At 50.8% G+C, this 14295-nt stretch overlaps 1 protein-coding gene and 1 pseudogene across 2 annotated transcripts in view; both read left to right on the top strand.

Annotated features, from left to right (window-relative positions):
- ATOH8 (atonal bHLH transcription factor 8) overlaps nt 1–12750 on the top strand; it is a gene marked incomplete at its 5' end in the record, with an annotated part of 31064 nt that extends 18314 nt beyond the window's left edge. Inside the window, one exon of the mRNA XM_081068734.1 lies at nt 11695–12750. Within this exon, the coding sequence (XP_080924860.1) occupies nt 11695–11700 (6 nt within the window). The 3' untranslated portion in view covers nt 11701–12750. The remainder of the gene's footprint in view (nt 1–11694) is intronic.
- On the top strand, nt 5748–6252 carry LOC308505911 (ragulator complex protein LAMTOR3-like; annotated as a pseudogene). The gene has a single exon. The product of its transcript is annotated as a ragulator complex protein LAMTOR3-like (transcript).
- Nucleotides 12751–14295: the final 1545 nt, after the last annotated feature.

The following is a 14295-nucleotide window of genomic DNA, read 5'->3' as shown; positions in this document are numbered from 1 at the left end:
CATTCCTGGAGGGTTGCTTTGTGATGAGGTGGTTTTCTTCCCAGTGGGGCGAACCAGTGTCATAACCTTAACCACAGTGACAGAACCCCTTTCATGAGCTGGTCCACTCCTCACTGCAGCCTGCAAGGTGACAGACATTAGCCCCATTTTCTGTTGATTGAAGTTCAGAGAGCCTCGGTGGCCAGGCCAGGCCCCTGGCGGTCTGGTACCTCTGTACAGCGCTTTACAGTTTGCAGAGCCCTCTCATGCCCGTTATTGTCTTGACTCTTGCAGCGGCCCCCTGAGGTTACATTACTCACCATGGAGGCGAAGTGAGGAGGCTGGGACTTAGAGAGATGAGCTCCCCCAGGATTGTACAGCTGGGCGGGGCCAGGCAGGACCAAGGCAGGCTCTTCCAGCCCCGTGAAATAAGCGCTCCTGAATGCACACTATCACTCTCCTCTGCTCCCTGCAAGAAGCTGTGAGCTGCACAGGTGTTGGCAGCACCGGGCCCGGGGCTGGGAGACGTGGGTCTCCAGCCCAGCCACTCATGAGCTTTGTAACCTCAGACACTTGCCTACTCCAAGCTCCACTTTCCTCATAAAAAATGGATAAAAATGTCTGTGGGTGAGGTGAGTTCAGGAAACAATGGCCATGAAAGGGCTTGTCAGTTCAGTTGGAAATGTAGTGCAGTCAGAAGGGGTTCCTGGAGGACACTGCTAATCCATCAGGAAGGTGGCCAGAGGGACCTCGAGTGTCCCTTCCCCACCCACTTACCTAGAGAATGGATACCAGACTGGGCTGCCCACCAAGGACTTGATTTTGCTGCCAGGCCCGGGATACCAGGTCTGTCCCTCTGCTGTCTGCCGTGTGTGTGTGTGTGTGTGTGTGTGTGTGTGTGTGTGTGTGTACACACCTGCTCAGGTGTGCTGGCACGTCTACAGGCGCCGTCTGTCAGGATCAGATGGAGGGCCTCCCACGTGGTGGGCCGAGTTCCTGTCCAGGTAGAAATGGGGTGCACACTGGCAGATGATTGAAGGTCTCTGTTTCTCCCTCAGGGGTCGGGAGCCCCTAGAGATGGCCCCTTGATAGCAGGCATGGCAGAGCCAGGCAGCTGGGTTCAGGCGGGGGCAGCTCCACGAGCCCCCTCAGAACGTGTAGGACAGCTATACGGTGTTGCTGAGAGTCACCCACCTGCTCCATAACAGTGATGTGCTCCTGCCACTGTGTCCCCACCGCTGCGTGCACCCACAGGACATGGGTAGGCAGCCTGCATGGTTATTCGCAAACCCACCCCCTCCACACATACAGTGACTCTTCACTTGTTCGCTCTCTTTAGTTACATGAGCAGAAAAAGATGAAGAAAGCGTGACGGTCCTGCGCATTTGTTTAATAATAAATATTTGAGTGTTTACTATGTGCCAGGCATTGTTCTAGGTGCTGGGTCCTTTAGAAAACAACACAGACAAAGGCCCCGCCCTTTGGAACACAGCGCTAAATGACACAGAGGCCATGCACAAAAGCTCACAGGAGAGCCAGTCCAGACCTTCTTTGGAGCCCACGCCTTGCAGTCTGTGCAGTTCTTACAAGCTTCACTCCCTGGTGTCTCAGATCAGAGCAGCTGAACAGAAACAAGCAATCGAAGTGGGAGGCCAGCTCCTGGAGCAGGTGCAGTGACAGCACCCAGAATCACAGCCAGTGGCCTAATTGTGTGGGAAGAAACAAAAACAAAAGGCGCAACGCCAGAGGCTGAGAAGAGCCAAGAGGCTTGGGGCCATTTAGTGTCGGGGCAAAGGGCCCCAGAAGCCTCAAGGACCTGGGGAGTCTTATGGAGACTGACGTTTCTGGGCTTGACCTTGAGTTGTTAAGAGGAAGCTAAAGTACATCCAGTAACATCTGGCTGAGAATGCAGGGAAGTGCATCAGTTATTGGGAGAGGACCTGCCCAAGCTGTTTGGCACAGAAAGCAAGAGGCTTCCTTTCTCTAGGGAAAGTTCCTTCTGCATCGGGGCTGCTCCTCCTAGGATGTCAGTGTAGGGAGGGCAGGGCTCCTTGTCTGTTTCGTGCACGGCAGTAACCCCAGGGCTTCAAGTGGTGCCTGGCTTGGTCTAAACATGCAGAAATATTTACCAAATGAATGGAAGAATGGAAGCACAAGGAAATAAGGTGTTTCCAATTGTCTTCCACAGCTAATGGCAGCTCCTCTGTGCCATGTACTGAGTGGGCCCTGGCAATCTACAGTGGAGACCCCGTTCTTGCCTCGAGGAGCTGACGGGAAGACACACACGTGCACACACAGACACACGTGTGTGTGCTCTGACATATGGTGCCTAATGCTGATGGCGTGGCTTTGCAGCCATTGTGTTCTTTAATCCTGCCTACAGTACTACCTCACGTAGTAGATTACTATTCCTACCATTTTTTAGGTGAAGAGGTGGAGGCACAAAGAGGTGAAGCTCAAAGTCACACAGCTGGTCGAGTGGGGAAGGCAGGATTCAAACAGAGGCTGTCTGATGCCAGAGCTGGCACGCTTAACACAAGTGCCACTCAGTGGGTGTGCGTAGGGGAGTGTGTGTGTGTGTGTGTGTGTGTACGCGTGAGTGTGGGTGAAAGAATTGTTTCTTTTCCCAGTCTTGGCCTCTCCTTTGTGCATCTGGAGGTGTCCCTAATGGTCAGGGTGGTAGTAAGTAAAGAGCCCTGATCAGACCTCTCCCACCCCTGCCTGAATTCCACAGTGGCGCTAGAATCTGGCTATGAAGGGCTAAGGGATGATGGGAAGGGCTAGGGAAGGTGTTTTTCCCATCTTAAAACTGCATTTTCACCCTGTTTTTGCAGAAATCATTTGATTATTTGGTCTGTCCAGGGGCCTCATGGCCCCTCTCAGCTACCCCATTGTTACCTGCACTGGTCCTGAAATATCCAGAGCTAGACTCCTTCCTGGGGGTCTCCTGGAGACACACTGTGGTCTGTACAAAGGCTGGCTGGCCAGTACTTTGGCATGAATTGGCTTGTCTGGTTAGTGCCCCATCACTGCTGCTGTCACTTTGTGGTAAGGACTGGGGAGGGGAGGACTGAGAGATGCAAAAGAGTGATGGGAGTAGTTCCCAGCCCTGAGGAGGCAGGTCCCTCCACACTGTGATTGGGTGTGTGTGTATGTGTGTAGTGTGGGACAGCTGTGAGTCAGGGAGCAGCGGGAAGCTGCAAGAGGGAGGGCCTTCCTTACCTGGCGGGGGCACCTATCTGCTCAGCTGTCAGCTCCTCTCCAGCCTGGGTACCTCCTCTAGCTTTGGGGCAAGGTCATGGGCTCCTTGAGCTTCTGGGTCTGGCAGAGCAGCATGTAGCCAAGTGGAATTGGCTGGACAACATCACAGGATGGGAAACAGATGGGAAGCTGCAGCAGCTGGGCCTCAGGCCTCACCCAGGCCAGCTCGACCCTCACAGTGCCCTGTACTGTGGGTGGGGTGGGGGCCAAGAAAGACAGACAGGCTGACGGACATGGAGAGATAAACACAGGAGAGGCCAAGAGATAGTTGGCACAGAGACATGCAGGCAGAGCGCAGAGAGAGAAACAGAGAGATTGGCAGCCAGAGAGAGTGGCCTGCAGCCCAAGAAGGCGTCAGCACGGCGGTGGCCTTGGGTCTCCCTGGCCATCCCTTGTGGGCCTAGTGGGCTCCTTACGAGGTCTGGCCCTGGCTCCGGAAGTGCCAAGACTCCCATGGCCAGCCACCTTCCCTCAGGTTTCAAGGGACAAAGGCTGAGGTTTTCTTAGAGCCGAGGGATGAAAGCCAGGTGGGTAGTTTGGGGACTTGCCAGTCCCATTTCCCAGGGAAAAAGCTGAACTCTCTAGGAGTCAAGGGTCTGCCTTGCTCTGCTTCATCCTAGCAGTGTGATGGACAAGTGAATAAACTGTTCAGGCCCCCCATTTCCTGCAAAATGGAAGCAGCAATGGCCCTGTGTGAGAAAACACAGTCCCCGGGAGTGCTGCGTGGTGCCTGGCCTGAGGCTGCTTGCAATAATGGTCGCTCTGAGCACTGTCACTTGCTCCTTTTCCCAGGCCTGGGAGGACGGATGTGGGGATCCTTCTCTCAGGACCTCTGGTGGAGGCATGTGGGGTGAGCTAGGAGATGATGGCAGTCGCACTAACAATAATTTGGGGCACAGAGGGATGTAGGAGGAGTTAGTGTGATATGCTTCGGGAGTTCAGAGCAAAAACACGTTTTCTCAGACTGCAGTGGAGGCGGGGCTGAGGGTTACAAGAGGCTGGACTAGAGCTGGTCCTCCATTGTCCTGGATCAGGGACACAGCCAGCAAAACCCCATCCCCCTAGCACAGTGTGGGGTGTGTGCACAGTGCGTGGACAGGATACCTGAGACCCAGCTCTGCCCTAGCATCTTAGCACGGGAGGGGTCTGCTGGGTTACTTGCTCTCATCCTCAACATTGTCTGATGTGGCTGTTTCTTACTGGTAGGAAAGTTCTTCTGTATGTCATTGACTGACTCTGAGGTTTGAGCATACCCACTGGCCTTAGTAAATGAGGGGTTTGGCCTGCTGCACCCAACCTGGGGTGTTGGGGCCTGTGGGGCGGGGTGGCTTCTGAGCAGCACAGGCAGCTGTCCACACACCGCAGCTGGGATCCCCAGCCAGCTCAGTCACTGCTGGTCAGCAGCCCGAAGAACACCCGGGGGGGATGGGCAGAACCGACGGCACTTATCAGCAGTAGTGGTTTTCATCTTTACCCTGGAGTTGGACTGTAAGCTGCCCCAGGACAGGGATTGTAACCCCAGTGCCTGTCACAGAACTGGCACCCAGTAGGAATTTAATATATCTTTGTTGAATAAATGAATTTTTCTCCCAATTCATGGTTCCCAGGCAGATTCTTCTGGCTCACAAGGGGCTCTGGCCATAACTTTGCAACTCTCAGACGCCTGGGACTTCTGAGGGCCCTCCCAGCCTGGACACAGTGTGATCCTTGATTCACGCCATGTTCCTGCCCTCGGCAAATAGCAGCCAACTCCAGCTGCTCATAAATTTCCTGCCTGTCACCCATGGCGCCCAGGCCAGGCGGGGCGGGAGGCTCTGGGGGTGGGTTGGTCATACCTGCTTCCAGTTCCCTGGGAAGTTTGGAGGCTGGAAGCCCAAGCTTGTGCCTGTGCCCAGAATAACCTCAGCAAAGCCTGGCCCTTGGAGAAGATGTGAACGCAGATCTGCCAAATGCAAAGATGTATGGGCTGGAGTCTTAGAGACAATACAAACACCAGCTACGGTGCAGTTTGCACAACATAATTCCACTTTCATAAAATACTATATAGGTGTGTCTAAGCATAGGGAAGCAGTCCCCCAATACTGTTAGTGGTTTTCGCTCGGTGGGAAGATTGGCGTGATTAAAGAAATTGTTTTTCTGTTCACTCTTCTATATTTTCTAATTTTTCTAAAATTAACGTGCTACCTACGCAAATTTTTAAAAAATTTAGAAGAGGCCACAAGTCCTGTGACGGCAGCTTTCAGAGGAACCTGTCTTTGAAGTTGTCCCTGAAGTGATAGCAGGCAGCCCGGAACCCTGTTGCCGGGAGATCCAGGCAGGCCAGAAAACTGGATAACTGGTGCCACTGTGCCCTGTGTTCAGGCCTGGGCCCACAGGTGGCACGGGTGGTGAGCTGGAATAGGAGAGGATGTCCTTTCCGCTTTCCTTTGGGCTTAGATCTTGGGGGGGTGGGGCGGAGGAGTGGGCTAAAGCGTGGATTTTGAACCTATGGGAGAAAGGGGTTCATCATGGCAAATGACCTAAAGTGATTCCTGTATAAAAAATTACCAAGTGTTGAAGGGTTCCACGCTAGTGTTGTATCAGATAGAGATGGAAGGCCTGTTATGAAAGTGGCCAATGATAATGCTCCAGAGCATGCGTTGAGACCTTGTTTCTTATCTACCTTTGCCCTCGCAGCAGACCAAGGGAGAAAACTTGGACTTTCAAAAAATAAAAGTATCATCTGTTACTATAATGGCTACTAGGTGGTTCAATTCAGTTGTTTACTTTCGGTGGTGAGTTTCATAGCCAGCAGCAATGCCAATACAGGACTCATTGTCAGCCTAGAGGTGGAACTTGCTCCATTATTTGAAGAATTGAGACAAATTGTGGAAGTTTCTTAATCTGACCACGGTTTTGATGTCTACCTTATCTTCGTTGTAACAGACATATCAATTCAGCAGTTTTTAGACCACAACAGTACTTGTATCCATGTACTCAAGAAAGGGCCCCTTTTCCCAACTTACACTAAAGAAAGAGCCTACAGATGTAATTTATGGACAGATTGTTATTTTTTCTTGTATAGGATCTTTTCTTATTTACTGAGATCTGGGGATTCCACAGAAATAGGTTCAGTCTATTACAGACCCAATGGAGCTAGTCCAGTTACCAAATCTGCATGAGATTCTATTTGGTGGGTCAGAATCAAAATGGGACTTTGATCTACTTGAGCCACGAAGTGTTTCCTATTGTACAATATGCCCAGGCCTGCAGAATGAAGCAGACTCTTTATTGTGAATAATAATGAGGACTTACCCTTTTTCATTTTGTTTTATTTCTTTGCGTTGAGTGTGAGGAAGATAAAATGGCTTAGTAAAAGTAATAAAATCAGTACAGTCAGTAACTTTCCTATGTATATATTATTTTGCAGAATAGATGAATGTTACTAATTGATTTGATTCTTCTCAGAGGGTGCTGCTTTTTGATGAAAATGAAAATGATAGCTAATGGTTTTCCCCCCTACTCTGTTTTCTATAACCAGTGTCCTAATGTTTGTGTATTCTTTACAAAATTTAGATGTGATTCATTATCAAATTCTGTTTCCAATATTGGTAATGTATGTAAATATGGTAGTACAGTCATTTCTTTCATACACGAGTAGGAATAAAATAACATTTTTAAAGTAAAAAAATAAAAAGCTTAACAGCTTTATTGAGATTATAGTTCACCCATTTAAAGTATGCAATGCAGTGATTTTTAGTATTTTCACGAATATGTGCAACCATCTCCACAGTCAATTTTAGAACATTTTCATCAGCCTGAAAAGAAACCGTGTATGCTTTAGTTTACCACTTCCTACTCCTCAGTCCCCCCTACCTCTACCCCCCAGCCCTAGGCAACCACTAATCTATAGATTTCCTTGTTCTGGACATTTCATGTGAATGAAATCATACGATATGTGGTCTCTTGTGGCTCATTTCATTTAGCATACTGTTTTCAAAGTTCAGCCATATTTTATCATGTATATTGGTACTTCATTCCTTTTTATGGCTAAATAATATTCCATTGTCTAGATATACCACACTTTGGTTATCCATTCATCAGATAATAAACATGACTTATGTAATTTTAAAAATTGTGCTTATTTTTTTCAAAAAAGATTATGTTGAAAGCAAATTGGTCAAGAGGACAGTTGGTTCAAAGTGACTATTTCTGGTTACTTGTTTTGAGGCTTCTCAACCTGTTTATTCTATGTTTTCAAACACCATTTAGTCAAACTTAGGACTCAGCTCTTTGTGGGAATGTGAGCCAGCATGTTCCAGCGATTCTGCTAGGTGCCAGGTCTTGACAAGGGCACGGCCCCATTGTCTCGTTGATTCTTTGTAACTTACCTACTGTGCTTATTTTAAAGATGAGGAAACTGAGGCTTGGATACATGAACCAGCCTACCCAGGGCCCCACAGCTCGCTGACTTTGGTGCCATGATGAACCCCAGAGTTCAGCATTCAGAATGGAACATGAAACCCCCTTTCTAGCCCACACATTGGTGTACTTAAAAGTGAAAGGTAAAATAATGCTTAATGGTGTAGGTCTTGAGAAATACATCCTCCCTGCTTGTCTTCCGTATTTTAATTTTAAAATAATATTGGAAATTTGACTTCTCGTTTTGGAACAACCCAATTTAAAAAAACTGTCAGGATTTCAACCCTACTGGACAACTTTTTCTGTAGGTAGAAGACTATATACAAATTGCTTAAATATAGGAAAATGTATAATTTGAAAATAGTGAAAAATGGTTAAGTAGGTACAGTGGACATCAGAGACTGAAAATGAATTTAAAATGTAAAATAACTTAGAAGGCAGATGTAATTGTTTTTTTTGTTGTTGTAATGCCTCCAACGTGGTAAAAATTACCCTGCATCACACAGGAGTGGTCAAGAGAGGAAAGCAATATGCTTAAAGCCAGAGGCAAACTTAGTAAGCAGAGGAGTTATAATTAGGAAATAAAAAGAAACTGGAAGTGGACAAAAGCAAAAAACATGCAAAATTGTTCCAGGGTTCATGATGACCAAAAGTTTACCCAAAGCACAAGCACATTTACGAAAATTCTCAATGTAACATTTGACATAGGAGACATATCCTGTGGTATATAAAAGCTCCAGTCAATAAAATACCTGCAACTAGAAATATTTATTTACTCACTCAACAAATTTTTATTGAGATGCTGCTCTGCGTCCAGCACTGTTCTAGGCACTGGGGCCACAGCAGGGAATAAAGCAGACCACGTCCCTGTCTTCGCGGAGCTGACGTTCTGGCTACAAACGAGTGAACAGATAAAAGGATGGTTTCTAAATGTGATAAATTCAACCACTTGGCGACACTGACCAAATCACCTCGATCAGACTCAGCATGTCAGACCAGCTGAAAGGGACCGGAGAGGATATCTTGTCTAGTGGTTTTCAGAGTTTGTATTAGCAGCAGAACCTGTGTTGAAAGGGCATCTTCTGTGATGAGCGGCTGTGATTCAGGGGCTCCGTAGGACAAGGAACCAAGAGCCTTACCTAGATGTACCTAGAGCCTTGGCCCACAGTGGAAACAGCACCCACAGGAAGCCAGAGCACGAGGGTTGCGAGAGGTCCTCTCAAGCTGTGCTTCTCACACTCAGTGATGTCACCTGGCAGGGGTCTCTGGTGTGGTTGTACTTGTCAGCCTCCTCCTCTGTATGTGCAATTACTCACGCATACTCACACCCCTTATCCCCCCACACAGCACCTTCTGAAAGGGTAGCATTGGTAGATTTGTCTCCCATTCCTCAGCGACAACTGATTGGTCCAGGGGAAAAAATCTGACTGAGGCTGGACCAACTGGGGTCTCTGCTGGGCATTTGGGGTTGGGGTGCTGAGAGACTGCGCCAGTTAGTAGTCTGGCAGGAAAGAAGCTGATCACTGCAAGTGGCCTTGTGCTGTTTTCCACAGGTGCCTACAGGGAAAGGGTCAGACATTGCCCCCATTGAGGTTTGCAAGCCCTTGGCTGCCTTTCCTGAGTCTTCCCCCGGCCTCTCTGCAATGTCCTTTTCCATCCTTCAATAAGCTTCACTTTACCAGAAGGTTGGCGTGAGCTTCTACTTATGATGTGGTTGTAATCCCACCATCAGTTGCGTGAGTTCACAAAACCCTGGGTAAAGTCACATGAATTTCTTCACTGCAGAACTGTACAGAGCCTTTAGTATGCTAATAGTCATAGTGATTTTCCAGGATGGGGCCAAGGTTTGTGGTGTTTCCAAACTCATGGGCTGTACCTCAGCTGGCGCGTGTTCTGCAGAGCACCTCTTGTTGGGCGCTAACCCCCTTGCTGTACAAGTGAAGGAATTAAAACAGAGAGTGAGGTGCGCTCCCCTAGGTCACACAGCTGGTTAACTGTAGAGAAGGTTCTGGCACCTAAGGCCTTCCAGTGTTCTTCCCCCCACGCCCTGTTTGATAAGAGGCTTCCTGGGGTGGAAGATACATATGCTGGGACTTCTGGGCCCAGGTAGGTGGTGGGAACGTAGGTCCATGTAGACACAAGGGAAAGGTGGGGTCAAGAATTGAGTGTCAGGCTTTGGCCAGAGACACTGTCTCCCTTGCTCATGGGTGGTAGCTGTGGCTTCAGCAGAGTGTGAGAGCCGACAGAGGTCTTCGGGCTGGGGTCCGGCTGCCCGGACACTCCAGCTGATCCAGCGTTCCACGCCTTCCCCCAGGCCGCAGGCAGGCTGAACAAGAAAGGAACTTGGCTGTCCTTGGCAGGGCCCGCCCAGGCAGTCAGCGCCGGGATGACGAGGGCTGTAAATCAGCCCGTGGACCACAGACCCAGTGCCATCCCCACGGGTTTCCTTTCCGCTTCTTAATCCTTCTCCTCAGACTCGGTAACAAAAAGCAGATTCCTGCTGGGGCCAGCCATGCACCGTGGGCTCCGAGAATGAGAGCCTGGACTCACCACATCAAGATGCTTCCTCCTCTCACTTTCCCTTTTCCCCTCCTTCGCCTCTGTTAGCTAGATGACACACCCTCCCCCTGGCCCAGCTTCCTTGCCCTCCTTGGACGCCCCTTCCGGCCTTGCCCCAGCTTGCACCTTGGCTGCTTGCCGAGCCGGCCACCCCAGGACTGTGGTTCACAGCACTCCAGTCTCGAGGTTTGGCTCCATCCCGGCTCCCCGAGCCTCCGTTTCAGCAGGCGCAGCCCCTGTGTGTGGCAGAATAAACACTGCTGATCTGGATTCAAATCCTGATGCTGCCAACTTCTAGCACTTCTTTCTCTGAGCTGGGGATTGCTCACCTCTGAAATGCAGACATGAGGAAGCTCCCTGGCATGTCAGAGGTGCCTGACAAATGTTTTGCTTCAAAAGTGCTTGGCTGTTCGTTCAGGGCGGTTGCAAGAATCAGGAGAGAAGAAGTATTTGGAACTGCTTTATTAAGGCTGTGCTGAGCCGGGTTAAGGGACTGCTGGTACTGGTTTGCGTGTTCTGGGTGGACTGGAGCCCTCGCAGAGCCTCTCCACCAGCTCTCACTTCCCCTAGAGGCTAAAACCCCAGCAGCTCCCATGACCCTCCCCATCTCCTGTGCCTTCCTGGTAGTAGGTCACACCCTCCAGTCAGTTTTCTCATGATCAAACACCAAGTTTCGCTGCCAGTGTAAAGTTTCCACAGGTCAGGACTGCGAGGAACTTTTGGTCGAACCTACGGATTTTCAAATTATGCTCCTTAGTGCCCTGAGTTCTCAAGATGTCCCGGGGAATACAATACTAGAGGAAATGCAGTAGGACTCTGGGTCCCCTCTCGGTGTGTCTCCCCGACTTCGCTGCTCCCAATAGACCAGAACCAGGTTTATCTGTGTTCTGTGTTAGGATCAACAGCTCAGACTTCATTTCTGCGGCTCAAAAGAAAGCTTGAACGTTACTGACCTGCTTCAGTTGTGTCATTTTAAAGACGAGGACACTGAGGCACAGAAAGTTAAGTGACTTGTCTCAGATCATCCAGTTGGCAGGTTGCAACTAGTCTGCCTCTTGACACCTGGTGTAGTGCTCTTGTCTGCAGGGTAGGGAAGAGCGCGGTGGATGGCCATCTCTGTGGGGCAGGCCTCACTCTGCATCCCTCTGAGGTGTGACTGCCGTCTAAGGACCAGGTGGCCCTGAGTGCCCTCTAACCCCTGCGTCCCTGCCCATTGCCCCAAACCAACACAAGCAGCAGTGGCTCTGAAATGCCGAGAGGGAAGTAAGGGGGACAAGTGGGCTCTGGAGGCAGCCAGCCCTAGGTCCAAATGCTGGCTCCACCACTTTCTGAAGCCCTCAAGATGCAGTCCCCTGCCTGAGCCGTACCACTTCCTCCCAGGGCAGCTGCAATGATTAAGTGAGAGGAGGTCTGGCACCTGGTACAGGTCAACCTTCTGGAAACAAGAGTCAGGACAAGTAGGGGCGGCTTCTGATGGTTGGTTGTTTCTTTCAGGAGTGACCGGCCATGGGCTAGACCAAGGACGCTGCTGTGGGCCCTCTTTCCGGTCGAGCCTGAGGAGAAGGTGAGCTCGCCAAGTCCAGCCTCATCTTCTCCAAGAAGCTTCCAGATGCTCAGACCACTGCCTCTCAGGGTCACACAGGAGCACACCTGCCTCCCTCCCCCTTCTGCCCTCCCCCAGCCACTCCACAGTGACTTCGCACTTTGCCCTCTGCCTGGTGGGGAGGGGAGAGCTCAGCCTTCCCCTTGCCTGGGGCCCGAGGCCCACCATCCGGCTGCAGAAATTCGTTGCCAAAGAGTCCACAGAGACACTGAACAAAATGTGGTGAGAAAACCCCACAGAGAAAAGCCACACCGTTGCCCTATGACTTTTGCCCCTCCTGTTGCCCGACTTCCATCTCAAGCCAAAGACGAGTCAGCAGTTCCACTAGGAAGTCACGGAAGGGATGGACATTTGGTGACTGTTGGAAGCACCTGACTCTTCACCGTGGCCCTATGTTTCTACATTGGGCCCTGAGCTAGCTCGGCGCAAGATGAGCCCCCTGAGGCTGTGAGAGGCAGCAAGGATACCAGTAGGAAGTGGGATCTGAGATCCCGGCCCCCTTTTCTCCCTCCCACTGGCTGCTCAGGTCTTTGACCCTGATTCTTAATGTTCCCTTCTTGGGCCCCGAGCATCACGGGAAGGGGGTCATTGGGGGAAAGAAGGAATATTGACCACTCCACACCCCATCCCAGGGACCTGCCCCAAGGCGACCTGCCTAAGGGTCTTTTCTCCGGAGGTCACCCCAGGCAGCCCAGCCAGCCACTCCGTGCCTGTGGCCCGCCTACCTGGCTGGGCAAACAAGATGGCGCCCTGCTTGGAGGCCAGTGGTCTGTTACTGGTTATGCAGGGGGCAGAAGGGAGGAAAGGACCAGGGGAATAGGTCAGTATGTCGGGGAGTGGGGCATGTTCAAAGCCAAGGCCTGCTCCTTTCTTCGCTCAGGAGGCCAAAGCTGTTCACATCTGTGCTCAACCATCTGCTTCAAATTGAAGTAAAAGCCCCAACATGTAAAGAAAACACTTGCGTGTGTTTAGTGGACTCTGTGGGTAGGGTGACCAAGATTTTTGGCTGGTCAGTTGAGGGGGGCTGCAGTGGTGGGGGAGATAGGTTGGCCTCCCCCTAGAGGTTGAGAGCCCTCCAGGAAGTGGGCAGTGTGTGAATGCGTGTGTGTGTGTGTGTGTGTGTGTGTGTGTGTGTGTACGCGTGTGTGTGTAAGGAGGTAGAGGGGGCCCTCACCATGACCTCAACCTAGACTAGTGACCAGGAGGCCCGGTCAGGGACATGTGGGGAGCTCTCTCCACTTTGTACCTCACTTAATCCATACCATGAGTTTATGAGGTGTGGGCTTTATTTTTAATCCCGTTTTATAGATGAAGAAACCAAGGCCCCAAGGAGAAAGGGCCAGTTAGTGACAGCTGGTTCTCAAATCATGGTGGCCTCCCTCCAAGTTCTGTGCTTTGAACCCCTTTCCAGCCCCATAGTCCAGTCCCAGCCCAAAGTCTTCGAGTAGCCTTGCCATGGCATCTCACCTCAGTGGGCCTGTCTAAAATAGGGACAATAAAGGCCCATGGGGATGGCGGAGGGGGTAGTAAGATTAGAACTAGGAAAGGGCTGTCAGGATGGAAGTGCTGTGCCGGTGGGGCAGGGCTGCCCCAAATGAGGGCGGCTGCTCAGGAAAGAAGGCTGTGCTCCTGCGGATACAGGTCTGTCCCTTGGTTCCACCCAGGGTCACCCTCCCTTACCTGTTCCTAAGGCTCCTGGGCTGGGGTTGGAGTGTCTGCAGGTGGAGCTGGCTGTAGCGGGCCTCCTCTTCTTGCACTCCTGTTTTCCCCCCTGCGTGGCTGTTTGCCAAGGACCAAAATCTGGGCCAGAAGCAGGGGACCCAGATCACGCAGAGCACTCCTCCTAGCACAGGTGCCACAGAAGCAGGCCAGACAAAGTGAGCTTGGAATGGGGCCTGATAGGGACAGGGGTCAGGCTCCCCGATATTCCAGGCACAGGTCACAGCCCCTCAGTGGTACCTCTGAACTTCTGAGTGATGCTGGTGGCAGGAAATGTGGACCAGTCAGCATCAAACTTCTTGACACCAGTGGACCCTTTCTGTTACCAAAGGGCGGGATGGGGATTACCCCATCCCACTGCCAGGGGACCTTACCCATGGCCTTACCACCCAGAAACAACCCATGGCCTCCCCTCCCCACCCTTCTTCTACTCATGGCCTTCGTTACTCACTTCCCTTTCACTCCCTGGCATCTATTGATGGTCAGCTGCATATCGACACTAAGCTAGGTATTGGCAATAGAGAAATGAATCCCATGTAGTGTCTGTCTTCACAGAACTCATGTTCTGTGAACTCAGACAGACAAGCAAATAATTATGATATAGTCAGATGACTAAGATATTGTTGGGAACTTCAGGAAAGAAAAAAACTAACTCTCCCTGGGGAAGTATCAGGAAGGCCTTTCCTAGAAAGGGGCCATGGGAGTTGGGTCTTGAGGGGTGACTAGAAGTTTTCTGTGCAAAGGAATACTTAGCCCTGACAGGACATTGGAAT

This window comes from Rhinolophus hipposideros (assembly GCF_964194185.1).
Source record: "Rhinolophus hipposideros genome assembly, chromosome: 12".
NCBI classification, from domain to species: domain Eukaryota; kingdom Metazoa; phylum Chordata; class Mammalia; order Chiroptera; family Rhinolophidae; genus Rhinolophus; species Rhinolophus hipposideros.
Note: the sequence above shows the minus strand (reverse complement) of the source record. Positions and strands in the feature narration are given on the sequence as shown.